We start from the raw sequence: 19,012 nt of genomic DNA, 5'->3' as shown, positions 1-19,012 counted from the left end.
TTGGCGTCTATCTGCATAGTTTTTCTGCCGACTCTGAGCGGTACAGAGTCGTTCTCGAATCATCTGCACTTGTTGAGTATAGTGTTGCAAAACTATAGGTGCCTCCAATCTTCGTTCGCCAACCTCGTCCCAGTAAACAGGTGATCGACATTGCCTCCCATACAAAGCTTCGTATTGGGCCATCCCGATGCTCGCATGATAGCTGTTGTTATACGCGAATTCTGCCAGACTGATATGGGAATCCCACTCTCCCTTCCAGTCCATCATACAGGCTCGAAGCATGTCTTCCAAGGTCTGAATCGTATATTCCGACTGCCCGTCAGTCTGAGGGTGAAACGCAGTGCTGAACTTTAACTTTGTGCCCAACGCCAACTGAAGTTGTCCCCAAAACCTTGAAGTGAATCTGGGATCACGATTGGAGATAATCGAGACTGGAACACCGTGCAATCTCACAATCTCTCTAACATAGAGATCAGCGAGACTATCCAACGATTGGTTGAGACAGATAGCTAGGAAGTGAGCAGACTTGGTGAGTCTATCGACGATCACCCAAATCGCGTCATGCTTCCTCCGTGTCTTCGGTAGACCGACTATGAAGTCCATGGTGACATCTTCCCACTTCCATAGAGGGATCTCTATCTGCTGCATGACTCCACCGGGTCTCTGGTGCTCGATCTTGATTTGCTGACATGTTAAACACTTCAAGACATACTCAGCCACGTCTCGCTTCATACCGTTCCACCAATAACTGCGTTGTAGGTCCTTGAACATCTTCGTGCCACCAGGGTGAATGGTGTATCTAGACTTGTGGGCTTCCGCAAGAATTTCATATCGAAGGACTGTGTCATCAGGAACCCAAATGCGCTCCTTCAACCATATACTTCCATCCTCCTTCAGACGAAAAGGTGTATCTGCTAGTATCGCTTGAGCCTTCAACTTCTCGTAGCGTGCATCTGTTTTCTGTCCATTGATGATCCTCGCTAGTAGCTTAGGTTGAGCAACAAGGTAGGATAAACCGATTGAACCTTGAGTGATAGCGAAAGGTTCCCAAGAGGCTAGGTCTTCGACCAACCTCCATCCAGCGAATAAGGCATTAATCGAAACTTCCGGTGCTTTGCGGCTGAGGGCGTCAGCCACGACGTTCGCCTTTCCTGGGTGGTAGGAGAGGGTGAAGTCGTAATCCTCGAGGAATTCAAGCCAACGCCGTTGTCTCTTGTTCAATTCTTTCTGCGAAAATAGATACTTAAGGCTCTTATGATCGGTGAATGCTTCAAACTGCTCCCCATACAAGTAATGTTGCCAAATCTTTAGTGCGAACACCACCGCAGCTAACTCTAAATCGTGAGTTGGGTAGTTCTTCTCGTGAATTTTAAGTTGTCGAGAGGCATATGCGATCACTTTCCCATTCTGCATCAGCACGACCCCTAGGCCTGACCTAGAGGCATCAGTATAAATCACAAATCCGCCTTTACCAGAAGGTAAGGTCAAAATAGGAGCACTGGTAAGTCGCTCCTTCAATAACTGAAAACTCGCCTCGCACTTCTCGTCCCATAAGAATTTAGCCTCTTTCTTCAGCAACTTCGTCAGGGGTAACGCAATTTTAGAAAAATCCTGAATGAATCTTCTGTAGTAACCCGCTAGTCCAAGAAAACTTCTGATATCACGTGCGTTCTTTGGTTGCTGCCAACTAAGTACAGCCTCAACCTTTGCAGGGTCCACAGACACTCCTTCCTTAGAAATAACGTGTCCCAGAAACATGACTTCCTCGAGCCAGAATTCACATTTAGAGAACTTGGCATACAAATGTTCCTTTCGCAAGGTCTTCAACACAATTGTTAGGTGCTCCCGATGTTGCTCTCGACTTTCTGAGTACACAAAGATGTCGTCGATGAACACGATCACGAAGGTGTCCAAAAATGGCTTGAATACCCTATTATTTAAGTCCATGAAAGCTGCTGGAGCATTGGTCAGTCCGAACGGCATGACTGTGAACTCGTAATGACCGTATCTCGTCCGAAAAGCCGTCTTAGGAATATCATCATTCCTAATTCTGAGCTGATGGTATCCACACTTAAGATCGATTTTCGAGAAAACCTTAGCTTTCTGTAATTGATCGAACAAGTTTTCGATACGCGGCAATGGGTACTTGTTTTTTATTGTGGCCTGGTTGAGCATTCGATAGTCGATGCACAGATGCAAGGTCCCGTCCTTCTTCACGAAGAGCACAGGAACTCCCCAAGGAGAAACGCTGGGGCGAATGAATCCCTGATCCAACAACTCCTGCAACTGCTTCTTCAGCTCCTCAAGCTCAGTTGGCGCCATTCTGTAGGGTGCTTTGGAGATTGGCGTCGTATCTGGTAGTAATTCAATATTGAATTCTACCTCCTGAGACGGTGGAAGTCCCGACAGCTCTTTAGGAAAAACGTCGGGATAATCGCGAACAACATCCAGCTCACTGATGGGAATAGGCATTGGATCAGATTGGATAACACTAAGCAAAAAAGCAGTGCATCCCTTCCGCAAAAAGTTCTGCGCCTTAAGCGCCGAGATCATCCGGCTTGCTTGAACATGTCTGGGAATTCTGAATTCTACTCTCGAAGAGCCTGGAGGCGATAAAACGATTTTGCCATCACAGCAAAATATCTTGGCATGATACTTGTGCAACCAATCCATGCCTAGGATGACGTCAAATTCTGTCATCTCAAGCAAGATAGCACAAGCAGGCAAGTGCCGCTCTGCCACAACCACGTCCAATTCAGGTATGTAAGTAGTGCAAACTGTGTTCTTCCCAACCGGGTTATACACGTCCAAAGCATTGTCAAGTGGTTTTACAGTTGTATGCAATTGTTTTACGAATCTTTCCGAAACAAACGAGTGTGTAGCACCACAATCAAAGAGTGCAAAAGCTGCTTGATCAACAACAAGAACGGTACCTTGAACGAGATCCCCTTTCGTCTATTGCTCGACTGTGACTGCATAAACTCGACCCGACTCCCTGACACTGCTTGGTTGTGCTCGTTGTTGCTGCTGATGAGGTGGTCGAGGAGGCTGAGATACGTTGCCGGTTCGCTTGAGGTCATCTGCTGTTTTCTTCCGGCAGTCGCGTATGAAATGACCCATCTTACCACAGTACAGGCATCTGCCAGTGTCCCGCGGACAAGATTGTCCTACGTGAGGCCTCTTGCACCTGGGACAATTATCACCAGACGACTGCCTGGGCGGTGGATGGCCCTGCTGTCGTTGGCGCTTCGCCGGAGGGAACTGTTTCTTCCCTCCCTCAGTCTTCATTGGTAAAGGTGGTCGTTGCCCTGGGCCGCTGGAATAAGTCTTCTTTTGATCATCACCTGACGCGGGTGACTTTTTGGCTTGCACACTTTTTGAACTCTCCCAATCCTCGTTCAATAAGGTGGCTGTTGCTACTGCCGCAGAAAAAGTCACGGGCATGCTGGTGAGAACCCTATGCCTGAGTCCTTCCTTCAGTCCGCGAATGAACTTCCCAGCCCGCTCATGATCATCCTCGAATAGGTGAGGACAGTAGCGCTCCAACCGTTGAAATTTGGCGATATATACATTAAGACTTAAGCTGCCTTGGCACAGCTCCAAAAATTCCACCTTCTTCTTTTCCCTCGCATGAGGAGGGAAATAGTTTCCGAGAAAAGCCCTCCGGAAGGCCTCCCACGGAATCACCTCCGCGCCTGGAAACTGCACCTCCCGGGTAGTGTCCCACCATTCGCGAGCGTCGTCCTTCAATCGAAAGGACCCGAACATCGTCTTCTTATCGTCAGGGACGGACAACACTTGGAACACTCGTTCCACCTCTTTCACCTAACTCTCCGCTAAGTCAGGGTCAACCTTGCCAGAGAAGGTAGGAGGGTCCTGCTTCAGAAATTTTTCATAGGTGGCAGTTGGTGCATTCCCAACAAGGGAACCCGGATCCTGCGGTGGGCGACCCTGGCTACGAATCGCCTCAGCTAAGGAGTTGAGAGTATCCATCATGAATCCCCTCTTCTCACGCAACTCATCGATCATGCTGTTGCTTGAGTTTCCCGCCATCCTTAAAAAACAACCAAGATTGATAGTCAAAATACTAAAGAAGCACGGGAAGACATAAGTATAGGAGCAAAGGCAAAAATATAGATCTTTATTACGAAAGTCATTTATTTAGAATCCAGCTGTGCTGATACATAAGCAAAAGTTTTATTCCGTAACTATAAATGAGTTCACAGACTCCAACAAAATTGGGTAGGTGCTACCTCCCCTTAGGGACGACTAGAGTACTTCCTAAGATATTCCCTTCTATTTTTGGTGCGCCTGAATCTGCGCTTAGGGGTGAAAGGAAGTGGCTCCCCGTAGGAGGTCTCCTGTCCGTAGAGAGCCGTCGCCGGAGTATATTCCGGTGAGCCAAGACTATAACTTGAAAAATCCGTCGCAGGTGTGTATGTGGGTGATACACCGCCCACTGGGTCTACTGGAGGTGGCGGTTGCTCGCCTGCAGTCGAAATTGCGATCTTGCCGTCATGCTCGGCCTTGTGGATGCAAGCATCCATAGTGTGCCCTGTTTCTCCGCAGAAACCACACTCCTCTGCTAACTCAGGGGGAACAAAATCTCCCGATGACTCCTGTGGTGTCTGATGGTGCACCCGAATGTGTGAAGGCGCGAAACCACCTTCTCGAGCATGCACCTCAACCCACGTTGCTGCCAAGGGTATCTGGTAGGCGATCGGTAGTGGGAAGCCTTGCTCATCCGTAAAAATGGGTACAGGAGGGCGGTTAGCCTAGTAACCAGCCCCGAACATCCCATGTCCGCCCCTCTCCCTTATGGAACTGCCACGTACTCTACGCGTGCCCCTACCGCGACTACCACTAGAACCAGTAAACGGATCCATCTATCCTACGGTACTACGAATAAAACAAGAATATAATTTAGTCTAAACATGTTATGAAATATCAAAGACTTACTTACAGCGCGATGAGATGATCAATAATCAAGATTCACCTCTTTCTGATCTGGCTCTGATACCAAGTTGTAACGCCCCAAAATTTTGACTTGTGATTTCGAAAACCTTATCGAAAAACCTTTCAAAAATTTAAAGTTTTAATTTTTAAAAACGACAGCCAAAGATATTTAGAAAGGAGCACAAGTCAACAATCCTGGGTACGTTAGCTGAAAATCATCATTCACATGTACAACAACTTAAATGAATTGAAGAAATAAGGCAATAGATTAAAAATCTGTAGTTTATTACAAAATGAACATTTTGTTCCAAAGTTCAATAAATCTAAAGAAAACTCCAAAAAGACCCAGAGCCAAGCCGCCAGCAGAAAGAAGATAAATCTTGATCCATGTTGCACCACGCCATCGGCTGCCAGTGAAGTCCTACTCCTCACCTGCTCATGAAATGGGTCAGTTTCATAACAAACCAGTAGGTGCACGAACATATAACTAGAATGAAAATAAAACAGTACATTCATCAGATAAACAATTATGATATTGAAGCAATCAATACAATTGTAATCTATTCTAACAAGTGTAATATGTGCAAAGAGTTGTTAGTTGAAGCCTATGTCACACGGACTCGGCTAGGGAGGTGCCGCACCCGAGTCGACACGCCCCGACACGGGTGCGGACACGGGTGCGGCCTCGGACACGGCCTGGACTCGGTCAACGCCGAGTCGGACTCGGTCAACGAGTCCAGGCCGAGTCCGTCTTAATTTTGGACTCGGTCAACGTTGACCGAGTCCAAAAATGTCCATTTTTAGTACAAAAAATAAAAAAAAGATCTTTTTATATATTTTTTAAAAATATATATATATAGCATGAGTCTTAAACATTAGGCCCAGAAAAAAAAATTATTCTTAAATATTATCGTTTAATTCTCTCTCTCAATCTTAAAAGCTAATAAATTCTCATCCACGAGTACCAACACTTTTCATCCACCAAGTTCTCTCTCTTATAAAAGCTAATAAATTCTCATCCACGAGTAGCAACACTTTCTCATCCACCGAGATCTCTCTCTCTCTCTCTCTTTTTCAAATCTAGCTTTGAAAAATTAAAAGCTTTTAATGCTTTTAATTAATGTTATGAATTTTAGCAAAAGATATTTAATGCATTTACCAGAACATGCTTTTAGTTAATGCTTTTAATTAATACCTTGATGATGTTTTATTCCCATGGTAGCTAAGACTCGGCTGAGTCAATGATAAACTCAGCCTAGTTTGGTTCTAACCGAGTTATACTACTATTTTAACTCAGTTAGTTCAGGATCTGAGACAACTTGGAAGAGTCACGAGCCGAGTCCAAAATTTATATAGACATATGCACACACTGGATATATATATATATATTTTTAAATATATATATATATATATATTTTTAAATATATATATATATATATATATATATATATATATATATATATATATATATATATATATATATATATATATATATATATATATATATATATATATATATATATATAGCCGAGTCCCCGTGTCCAACATTTTTAAAATTGCGCCGCACCCGTGTCGCATCCGCACCCGCACCCGCACCCATGTGACATAGGTTGAAGCATTTCCAGCAGTGCAAGTCTCAATCATCTACAACTATTCATGAAGATATTCTTTAAGTTCTGATATTAACTGGCCTGTGGGTACGCACAAACGCGAAACATAGAAACAACCGAGACCGATCCAGGGGTTTATTATGTCAGGTGTTTTCATTAACCCGGATGGCTAACTGAGTCCGCTCCTAAGGGGACGGTCAGTGACCAAGAGAGTAAATCTCCAAAGGCATTCGTGGCCCATGGATGCATCCAACTTCTGCAGAAGTACCTGGGAGTTACCACCTAGGATAATTTATGGTAATCCCAATTCCCCTAACTCCGATGACTGGGGAAGCCGAGTCTTTTGCCCGTGGGGTGGTTGTTAACAACCTGTCCATCGGAGTTTTTGTACCATCTATCCTCTCCCTTGATGAACCGTTAAGGTCGAATAGGTACGACGGGGGTTTCTTAACCGCCGCCCCATCCTACATGCTCTGGTCTATTAGACCCACTCGAGCATCTTGCCTGTGAAGGCGAATGGTCACCATTTATGTGATCTTAACATTGTGCTAACTGCACGCATCGAGGTTGCTACAACCTCATCATCCAACCATCGTAACCCACATGGGACGCATTTGTCCAAAAGTACAATCGTACCTTCCTAGAGGTACAACTACGATGAGAGGGCACATAATGTTTTATGATTGTTTTGGTTCATACATGACATGCATTTCTCTTTGAGCAATTGGCCTGTGGAGGCCGACATTATCTCATCTATATCAATAAAGTGTTGAGTTCCCACTTCAAAGTACTCCATGACCTCTCGTCAAATTTATACCATACCCGCCTTAAGGTTCAGTTCTAACAGTAATTTCAGTGGGTTTCTCTCCAGAAATGAGTCTATTCATTAAGTATGCAATTTCAAAAGGATAAGCATGCAGGACAGACAATCACAAGTCAAGAAGTCCTACAGGTGAACAGGTATACCAATTAAACTACTTGATTCTCTCTAGAATGAGTCTACCCATAGAGTTTACTTAAACATGTAGTTTCAAAAGAATCAGAACGAGTAAAACATTAACTAGCAATTCATAAATTAAATACTTCTTCAGATAAGCAGGTGTGCAAAATAACTATGCTATTTCAGAAGTCTTATTTTTTATTTTGTTCATACAAACTCTTCGTGCGACTTTCCCCTACCTCGGGATGTCGTGCAACTGCGTACGTCTATGCGTGTAGATGATATGAGGCTCAGGCCGCGGAGCCAGAGCTGGGTTCGATGCGAAGTCTGCAAAAGTGTAAATATTCAGCGCTACGTTAATTATCATGCGAAGAATAGAAGGTCAGGCATGTCGATCGAAAAAGAGAGAGGCAGCAGGGGTGTGCCCCTGCTGGCCGAAAACAAACAAGTGACAGGGGAGCGAGCCCCTGCCTGCCGACAACAGCGAGGCGACAGGGGATGAGCCCCTGACGAAAAACAGCGAGGCGACAGGGGGGCCAGCCCCTGCCGACAGCATTGAGGCGACAGGGGGCTTGCCCCTGCCGACAGCAATGAGGCGGCAGGGGCTTGCCCCTGACGACAGTAACGAGGCGGCAGGGGGCTTGCCTTTGTCGACAGCAATGAGGCGGCAGGGGCTTGCCCCTGCTGACAGCAATGAGGCGGCAGGGGTTGAGCCCCTGCCAATCGCAACGAAACAGCAGGGGTTGAGACCCTGCCGACAGCCACGAAGCGGCAGGGGGGCCAGCCTTTGCCGACAACACGAGACAGCAGGGGACCAGCCCCTGCCGGCAGCATCGATGCGGCAGGGGGGCAGCCCCTGCCGATAACCATGAAGCGGCAGGGGTTGAGCCCCTACCGACAGCCAAGAGACGGCAGGGCTAGCCCCTGCTGACAGCAACATGGAGGCAGGGGCCAGCCCCTGCCGATAGTCGAGAGGCGGCAGGGGGCCAACCCCTGCCGACAGAGAGAGGGAGAGAGCTCGGGACAAGGGGGGTGACAGGGGGACAAGCCCCTGCGTGCTGAGAATCAAGGGGCAGCAGGGGGGTTATCCCCTGCCCTCCCAGAAGCCAAGAGGCGGCAGGGGGGTGAGCCCCTGCTAGCCTAACAAAACAAAAGGGCGACAAGGGCATTGCCCTTGTCAGCTGAGACATGAAGGCGGCAGGGGCACTACCCCTGCGAGCCAAAACTCTAGAGGCAGCGAGGCGAGCCCCCCCTGCCGGGAAACATGAGGCGGCAGGGGCATTGCCCCTGCCTACAGGTGATCGAGAGGTGGCAGGGGTACTGACCCCTGCCAGAAAGAGAGAGACCGTGGTGGGGGTGACAGGGAGGGCAACCGGCCTCCCGTCGGTTTCCCTATCACCCACAGAGGTGAGGGAGTGTCGCAGGGGCCATTGGCCCCCTTCCGACACTCCGACGCACCCCCCAGAGGGAGGAGGGGATGACAGGGGCCTCGCAGGCCACCTGTCGGCCCTCCGATGAGTACAGGAGAGGCGGGAGGGCGCGACAGGGGCCGTGCGCCGCCTGTCGTCCTCCCGGCGAGGTGACAGAGAGGGGGGGGGGTGAGGAAGAGAAGAGGGAGGAGAAGAGGGAAGGTACTAACCTGGGAGGCGGTGGTCGGCGTCGGCGGTGTGCGCAGCGAGGGAGGAGACCGGCGCGATGGGGGGGAGAGGGCTGCGAGAGGGAGGCGTGACTCCCCTCGCCCTCCAACGTTTCTCTTAAAGGCACAGGGGGGCAACGAATGGGGAAACCCTTGGTGGGTTTCCCTAATCCGCCCGCAAGCGAAGGGGAGGAGGTGCGGTGCTCGGGAATGCTTGGGAGTCGGGTTACTTAAAACCCTAATGAAAAGGGGTCCGGGTCAGGTCGGGTCCGGACCCGACCCGGCCCGGGTCCAAAACAACAAATTTTTTTGTGTGGTTTTTACATTTGTTATGCAGGTTTGAGAAAAAAATTCAGTTGTGAATATGCAAACCCCAAATACTTGTTTTGTTTTTCGAGACAACAAATAATACGAGCTTGAAATCTCGCACGTGAAATCCTTTTAAAAATAGAGACTTGACGATAATGTGCAGATCGACATCTTTAAATGCATGCATAATCTAAAGTAGATGGGAGTAAGCAAAACTGCGTACTTTATAAAGCTATATATGTATATAGAATACATATATATTAAAGCATAAGCCTGTGCACGTTGCAGCGCGGCGGCAGGGTAAATGACATAAAGCAAGGCCTGATGTGCTAAACCACACATCGAGCTAAATAAATTGCATAAGCGTTGCATGGTGTACGAAACCGTACATCGACTAAACCAATTGCGTAAGCGGTGCACATTATACGAAATCATACATCGGCTAAATAAATTACGTAAGCGATGCATGATGTACAAAACTGCACATTGGCTAAATAAATTGCGTAAGCAAGAGCCTGTGCACATTACAGCGCGGTGGCAAAACAAATGACATAATTTAAATGGACAAGAATAGGCAAAACTGCATCCTTGAGTTAAAAACATTATATATATCTATATATTTATATATATATATATTAGAAGTATTTCGTCATTTGTCCTCGTATGCAACTTTTCCCTACCTCGAAGATGGTCTGACTCGCTGACGACTTCGAGCATAGGTTCTTAAAGGCTCGTGCCTCGGTAAACATGTCACGTCCATTGTGCCAAAGTGGTACGCTGCAATTGGTTGCACTGTGTTAAGTTCTTAGATTTTGATGAAAGCGGCGACGGTTGCGTCGCAGTGGTCCAACTTGAACCCAGTTTGAACAGACCGGATTGAGCCGGGCTTGGAGGAACTAAGTCAAACTCGGCGCACACGAGTCGGCTTGGGTTACAGGGCCGACTCGAGCTGCGCTCGGTGATAGTCGAGCTGGGTCTGGCCCCTAAACAAGACAGGACCGAGTGTAGGCTCGGTTCTCCTGCTGAGAGAACCAGGTTGAGTTCGGTAGGCCAACCCAGGGGACAACTATAGCAGGATGTTGTTGCTATCACCAAAAAAAAAGGTAGGAAGGTCAGACAGTCGGAAGCTGTGGCGGCCACGACTGTCACGACTATTGAGGGCCAAAGGCCCTTGCCCGCCACTGGTGGCGAGGTAGAGCAGCGAAACTGAAGTCTAGCTCAGGTTCAAGAAGGCCAAAAAATATATCGGTAGGGGGGGCTCGGAGGTGAGCTGGGGGTTCCGGCGTGAGGGGAGCTCCGGAGGTAGTGTCGCGTCAGGGGACTCTAGTGTTTTTAAAAAGAAACCCCCCAGTGGGGGGTTTAAATAGAATACGGGGTGGGTGGGGGGGTTCTGCGACCCGGAGGATCCGGTCGGATCCAACCTGGATCCAAAACATTTTTTGTTTTAAAAGACACTGGTCTTACACCAACCCCTTTTGGTCAATTCCTTAAAATGTCCTTTGGTGTGATGCATGCCAAATACCTCTCTATGGCTTTGAGTCTTTTGACCATGCCCTTTCTACTGCTTGAACTCACCACCTACCATTCCACTGAAGTCTTTGGATGGACATAAACCTAGTGCAGACCTGGAATCAAGCATTTGACCATATTGAGGCATGTTGCATTGGTTAAACATAAGGCATTTTTAGTGGAATTAGGGGTACGGAGTAATTAAATTTTCCCTGCTTAATTTGATTGATTTTTTTTCATCGCTTGCATGAGACCTATGGCAATAAGTTTTTTTTGTAAATATGTATGTTTGCCACTAACTGGTTTTCTTTTTTTCTTCTTTCTCTAGGGTTCATCGTGCAGGGCCACGGAGGCAAATATACTTTGAACCTGAAGATGTTAAAGCTGGAATAGTTACGTGTGGGGGACTCTGTCCAGGTCTCAATGATGTCATCAGACAGGTATTTGATGATATTAGATGCAGTCTTCTCATCCTTGCAATCCAATGTTAAGTTATTGCAGTCTTTAAGTGCTAACCCAGTGAATAACTAACAATATAACAAGAGACTCCTCTAATTGAAGTATTATTTCTTGAAACTTATTCTACTAGAAATCTGGTCCAGTATGGATTTCTGATTTTTCATACATTTCATGTTATTGACCAAAATGGAACTTAGTCTTGAACAGATGATACATAGAAACCTTGTCACGGGGAACTCCAATTTACTCTGGTTTCATGTCCCCTTATATAATATTCTTGATGTCAAACACCTCAAAACTCAAAAGCATGTCATGTTTGCTTTTTGGATGTGCCCATGTGACATATACTCCAACCAAGGTTCTTGTGATGAAATCTGTGATTGCTATCAAATAAGAGTGAAAGATGGTTAGTCTTATTCAAAGTCTCCATGGATGTATTTGTAATAACAAGTAAGCTTAATATACTTATTCAATTGAACTATTTGTTTTTCTAGTGCATGCAGATCAGGGTAGTTCACACCAGTTTGATTTGACATGTCTTGAGAAGTTCATGACTATTTGTGACTATCATTTGCTTTCATATCTTTATTTTCATTTCAGATACATTTCTTGATCATTCCTGGCCCACTATATATAAAATGCTTCTTGCAGCTGCTTATCCATTACTGCATTTGCTGTTTTTCTTTTAGATTGTGTTTGGATTCACAGTGGTATACGCCTGGGACATTCATGTCCAGGACATATGGCATGTCTAATATGTTTGGTTTTAATGGGACATGGACATAGATATCCTGAAAAGGCTTTTGGGGTCTTATTTATGAATTTCTTCATGTTCCCTCAAGAGCAGGGATTATATTTAAAACACAGACATGTCCCATTGACTTTTGTTTTTGTTCTTTTACTTCTTTTTGGCATACCATTGTGGGTCTCATTAGTTTAGTTTTTGTTTTCTACAATTTTTCTGTTGCTTTTCTATCGAAGCTTTGAATAAGACAAATGCTAGCGCATAAGTTTTCTTGTTTGTGGTATGGCTCTTCTTGGACATCCTTATTGTGTTCTCCAAGAATCCAAACACTATCATAGTTTCAGGTTAGAAACATTTCTTGTGTTGTCACAGCTTCTTTTATAGTTTATGTAGTTAGCATCTGCTCATTTGACTTGAAATTGCAGCTTCAATACTGCATGTGCGAATAATTTTTTTTTGAAGAAAACTGCATGTGTGGTTGTTGGAAACCTTCTGCTGTACTTCACAAATTTCACTAATTCCTTGAGTATAATTTAATCTTTCTGTTTGTTAATCAGTGTTTTGTTACTTTTTTTTTTCCTTCTTTAGCAAAGAATTCATTGTGAATTTATTTTGGCAATTTATTCACATGGAAGTATGCACATTTGTAAATAGATGTTAACATATTGATCTGCTTTCCTTCATACATGTGGAGGTAATGCAATTCAATTATTTTATACTCCAAAACCAAAGTAGTCAATATCTCTTTTTGGGGACATTTAAATGGACTTCTAAACCAATTTTTGAATGTGAAACCAGGTTCAGAATATTGTTCTTATTGTTCAACAAGCTTAATTGGCATAATCTCTGATGGAAGTGCAATCTTAGACATGCTTGTAAATCTCTTTATTTTTTCCAAGATTTATATCACTTGTTTAAGGTCACTTGAGTTTGAGCGCAATAACTCCTGGCTTGAATCTCACCTTCTACTGCATCTAAGAGTTTCAAAGCAGCAAGCCAGAAGATAATGAATTAGAAATGTATAAAATAGGGTTACTGAGTTTACTATATCAAGCAAAAACTTGGATCGCAATATTTCAAAATAGAATAGGCAACATATGCAATCAGGATCTCTGTGCCACGCATGGACTAGGCAAGGCCTAGGTGGCAACCTTCTTAAGAATGACTTTTCTTTTAGAGAAAAACATTTTTCAGGACAAATGTGATAACTGAACCAGTAGAATGGCAGTATCTTGCTTAAGGGTTCTTACGCTTCAAATGTTGTAATGGGACATCCCCCATGCTTGCCTAGGAAAGGTTGTCACAAGTGTTCTGAATGTGAAGATGAGATGCCACTGTCACAAAGCGGCATGGAATCCAAGACAAATGAAAGACAAATAAAGAGGAACAAAAGCATAGACATAACTCATTTGACCATTGATAAGAAATAACATGTTTATACATTCATAAGAACAACAAATAAAATAATAATTTTTATTAACAATAAAATAAACAAAAATTATATATAAACCTCACTACAAAACAGTCATACAATATGTACAGTCATCCTCTCTCAAACTCACAATGAGTCATAAGCTTCATATAAATAGCCAAACAAAATACTAGCTGTTAGGATGGTCTAATGGCTAGTAGACTCCAATAGCTAGTTGGACTAGCTACCAAAAATACAAAAAAAAAAAAAAAAAAATAAAAGAAACTAAAAACTATCCTACAAGTATACTTAAGTATACTTATCCTAAAATACATAAAAAAGGTATACCTAAAGTATACCGTGAGTACAAGACTACATAAAAAAAGAAAATACCTAAAGTACACTTAGGTGTACTTTGGTATATACAAGACAAAAACAATTACACAAGAAAAGGCTACATATATCTTAACAACCACATGATTGATGAATAAATGCATAATAATGTCACATTCTTTAAAATGATTATTAAAGTCTCAAAATTGCATCTAACAAAGTCAAATTGTTAGAGGTTTCATAAATTTAGAGATGAAATTGCTAGAGGTTCTATAAATTTACAAGTTATACTAGAAACCAATTATGGCAATACAAAAAAAGATAATAACGTACAAATAGACTAACAAGTAAAAGCAAAGGAAGCAAGTTGAAAGATACAACCTCTGAAAATGCATTCTGAACAAACCTAGTATCTTGGTACACAATTATGAAGGGTTGCCAACTCCTTCAGAAACCTAATGTTTCATCAAAAACTTCTCTGGAACATGGATGGCTGAGTGTATGTGTTACAACCCGAATTTTAAGGCACGTAGTTTCGATCCTGGGACTTGTAGGTTATAGGTTGCGTCTAGGTAGATCGGTGGGCTAAAACACATCTATTTTGGAGTCAGGTGAGTGGATTCGGTTGTTGCGGCTTTCTAAGTTTGTGGGATCAGTTCCAGAGGGTCTAGGGGACTACTAGGGATGTGTAGCACACTCGGGAAAGGTCTGGACATGTTCTGGGAGGCCATGTGTATGAAACAATCAAAGGAACAATTCTGCACCACTCTACTCGATGCGGTTTGGGTTCCTACGACTTAACAAGGTACGGGAAGGCTATAGGCTACTCCTAAGAAATGAAATACCATTAGGGATGTTTGAGATACTTGAGAGATACCGAGGATGGAGGTGGATCAACAGAACCACGACTGATGTCGGATCCCGCGGTGCGGTATCACTCAATTCTCGAAGTCAAGGTGCATGAAGGGCTTGAGCCCTTGGAGAGAGATAACCAGACCTCCAAGGAGGAGTAGGTCACGTCCAATAGAGAGAGAGAGAGAGAGAGAGAGAGAGAGAGAGAGAGAGAGAGAGAGAGAGAGAGAGAGAGAGAGAGAGAGAGAGAGAGAGAGCAATTATTCCAATTGCATAATGACATAATTTCATAAAAAACTTCATAATGAAATCCCAGGCCACCATATATAGTGTTTACTTGGGTTGGGTCCAGCTCCAATCCAAATTAGAAGATCTAATCAATAAACCCCATATACCCTTAATTACCAAAACAATGCATTAATAAAAAGGCAACATGCTATGCTAGACCTCTTTCATAAAATAAGAAAGAGAGAGAGGGGAAAGAGGGTGGGATGTCCCCCCTTATTTCCTTTATTTTCTTTTCTCCTTCACAAGGTGACCTTCACTTGTTGACTTTGTGGGTTCTCAAATTTAACCACTTTCCTTTCTTTTTTTCCTTCTCTTTTCATGTGCCAAGTGTCCTCACAAGTCAGGAAAGTTTCTCTCCGTGTAGAGAGCTCTCCTTGTGTGCCATGTGTTCTTGTGGGACCCATATCCTCTTCTCTTGCTTGAATAGGAAGAGGACATGTGTTTTTTGACTTTTTCACATTATATTTAGCCACATAAGCTTTCACATCAGCATAATGGGCCCCACACAAACTGAATTTTTTTTCATGGGGCATGAGGTGGAACCTTGGATTTGGAGCATAGATCCTAGGGCATCTTTCATTGTATGGACCGTATAACAAGGGCTGAGGATGACTCTTGAATCTTGACCCGTATAGACCTGACTTACTACTATATAAATAAATTGACTACAAACTAATATCAAAACCTAACGTCCAACTACACCTGCTCCATTGGTGCAAAAAATTGAGACATCAAATCATACTGAAATCAAAAGAACACCAAAATAAATTGGGGCCGATTTCAGACTGTAATAGTATGCAATCAGGATCAAAGCTGTTTTTCAACCACCAATGGATGAGAAATGACAAAATATCCCTATAACAATTTCTTTGGGGTTTCCTTAGAACCATAGGGGACTAGGTGGTTGCTTATTGAAGATACTGGCAGCTAGGGTTAATTCTAGAAGAATTTACATAAGATACAAACGGAAGTTCTGACGGAAACAAAAGAAATGGGGTTCTCATTCTTCTTGCAACCAATCACTCTAGACGTGCTCAGAATTTTGAGGAAGCATGGCAGGATTGAATGCAATCTTGGGCCAGCTGAAATCTAAAGTCTATTATTGGATGGAGTTTTCTTAATCAGTTTTATCTAACACTTCTTAAAACCTTTTGTATATGTAACAACACATATGTTGCTTAGACTCATTGCACAAACTTACAGAAAATTTATGTATGATGTGAAACCAAGGTTGCCAGTTTAGGAAGCAGAAGTGGGAAACGATACTGGACGCAGAAGCGAGAAGCGATGCATTTTAAAATGTATAGGAAGTGGGAAGTGAGGAATAAAAAAACAATATAAGAATTGAATGAGAATAAAAATGGAATGCAAATAAAAACTAAAATAAAAGTGACTTATTAAATTTCATGATTTTTTAATTTAAGAATTAAATTTTTAACAAAATCTAAAAATGATGACTGCCAATCTAGAAAAAGCACATGGAAGTGAATTAGAAGCGTGAGAGGAAACACATAAAAAACATGAAAAGTAGAGTGAGAAAACATATAAGAAGAATAGATGAAGCATGTAAAAATCATAGAAGCGTAGAAGAATCGAGATTCCCATCAAGTTTCAGGAGTGAGGAGTATCACGCTTCCGAAGCGAGTTTCCGGGAAGCGGGCTTCTCACCTATCTAAGAAGCTTCCAGTAACTGTGTGTGAAACTATTGATATCAGTGTCCATAAGCATCTTTTACTGGGTTCCATTTAGGAGTTAATGATTAGGATGTTCTTTTTCAGGTTTTTGCAACTCAATAAATGAATTCTGCAAGAAAAAATGTATTATGGAATTCAAAATACCATATTATGTCATCCAAACTGATGTTAACATTTGAAGAACCCTTATTAGCAGGTCCTCTAATTTTCCTAGGTTTCGAAGCAATGTTGATAACATCAATTTCAAGGGTGAATCAGTTTTTAAAAATGATTCGAAAAATAAGATTGAATCAACTTGATTTCAAAACTGATATAAAAATGTCATCTTTAATAAAACTAGGAAAAATAAAATAAAAATTAGTAAAAATTTAAAAGCTGAAAAATGAATTACATAAACAACTAACATCTAAGGCCCTGGTTAGATATGTTTTTATTTATTGTTTACAAAACTAAATTAAGACATTTAATAGAGAAGATACTAGCCTTTCTTTTTAATTAAGTAAATGTTTAGATCACCAACTATTTAAACGAAAATGAAAAAGAAAAGGGTATTAGTAATTAGTGGTGGTGGTGGTGGTATTGGTGAAGGAGGTGGTATTGGTGGTGGTGGTATTGGTGGAGGTGGTGGACTTGGTGGTGATGGTCATGACGGTGATGGTTATGGTGATGATGGTGGTCATGATGGAAGACAAAATGATGGTGGTGGTGGAGAAGTGGTAGTGTTGGTGAAGAAGGTGGTGATGGTGGTAAAGAAGTGGTGTAGTGATGGTGATGGCAGTGAGAGTGGTGTTGTAATGGTAGTGGTGGTGGTGGTGGTGGTAGTAGTAGTAGTAGTAGTGAGGTGGTAATAGTGGTGGTGGTGATGGTTGTAATGGTGAGGTAGTGATGGTAGTGGTGGTGATGATGATGTTGGTGGTTGAATAGAAGTAAAGTAGTACAAAAAAGTAGGTTCTCCCTTGTTTGGATACTTTATTAAACTATCCTAGTCCAACCTGGACCCAATTTGAATACTTCTATCTTGGATCCATATCCAACAAGTCCAAATCCTCTAAAAATGCACATTCAACCCAAAACCACAAATCTCACTTGAGAGTGAGAGAGATGGTTAGAATAACAGCCACATGACGGTTGAGGAGTTTGTCTTTTATCCCTTTTGATCTCTACCCGACTTGCTTTGTCCATCATAAAAGGTTATGAAAAAAGGGAGTTACGAAAATCCTTCAGAAATAGAAACAAAAAAAATCCCAAACTGGATTTCTCTCAAGTCTTCTAATACATGTTTAATTTGCTTCCTTAATTGTCCAAAATATTAAAAGATAAATTAATAATTTTTTTAAAAAATTTGAGTTGTCTCCCAGGCAGAGAAAGAAGCGCTTGGGTGACTTCCTTCTTTGCTCTTCTCCTCCTCCTTCCTCTTACTCCTTTTGCATCACTCCTCTTCTCTCTTCTTTCTCCTTTTCTTCTCCCCTGACTCCCCTCCTGAAACCCTAATTCTACCCCATTCATCTGTTGGAATTGTAAGACTTGAATTAAAAAAAAATTGTTTGGATCCAGGTTGGATCCGGGTCACAGAGCCCCCCCACGGGCTACTTAAACCCCCTTCAGTGGGGTTTTCTTTTTAAGAAAAACACCTGGAACACCCCTGCTCACCTGAACCCCCTCCCGCCTCTTACCCCTTACCGGAGCTCCCTTCCCTCTCTCTCGACTCTGCTCGAACCCGGACCCTCTCGCCTCTACCCCCCTCGTCTCCCCCTCTCGCCGGCGCACGAAGGCCCTGCTCCCCCCCCCGGTGCGCTGCCTCTCTTTCTCTCATCCCTTTCACTCTCGCTCTCAGAGTTTGATGATAGGGTCAAACCCCTCCCGTCCTCTCTATTCCAGCGAACAGAACCCCTGACCGGCAACGAAACCAGTCGGCAACTCCCGTCGGTGTCACCATCACTGGAGGGTGTTACAGGAGACATCGCCGGAGTGCCTTCCCTGCTCCTTCCTCTGTTTTTTCTCAGAAGACGAGAGGGCACCCAACCTTTCGTTGTTCTCCCTCTTCTTCTCCGACCTTGTCACCTAAGCATGCCCCACCATCGCCTCTAGTTGTCGCCATCGCCATTACCACCTCACCTGTCTCCCCACCTTCTCCCTTTCCTCTCTGCGTAACACAGTGATCGAACGGTAACCCATTGCCGCCCAACCACCTACATTTTTTTTTTCTCTTCAATACATCTCTCTCTCCCTACTGGTGTCCCGACAACAATCACCACCTGAACCACCTGGGC

The 19,012-nt window shown here is 43.6% G+C and overlaps 1 protein-coding gene across 1 annotated transcript in view; it reads left to right on the top strand.

Annotated features, from left to right (window-relative positions):
* The window catches only part of LOC149811952 (ATP-dependent 6-phosphofructokinase 5, chloroplastic-like), a gene marked incomplete at its 3' end in the record, with an annotated part of 68,167 nt that overhangs the window by 30,397 nt on the left and 18,758 nt on the right, over window positions 1-19,012 (top strand). Inside the window, exon 4 of the mRNA XM_089992954.1 lies at window positions 11,289-11,400. Coding sequence (XP_089849080.1) covers window positions 11,289-11,400 — 112 coding nt within the window. The remainder of the gene's footprint in view (window positions 1-11,288; window positions 11,401-19,012) is intronic.

This window comes from Nuphar pumila, chromosome 17 (assembly GCF_984573655.1).
Source record: "Nuphar pumila chromosome 17, dmNupPumi1.hap1.1, whole genome shotgun sequence".
NCBI classification, from domain to species: Eukaryota; Viridiplantae; Streptophyta; class Magnoliopsida; order Nymphaeales; family Nymphaeaceae; genus Nuphar; species Nuphar pumila.
This window is presented reverse-complemented; position numbering and strand designations above follow the sequence as displayed.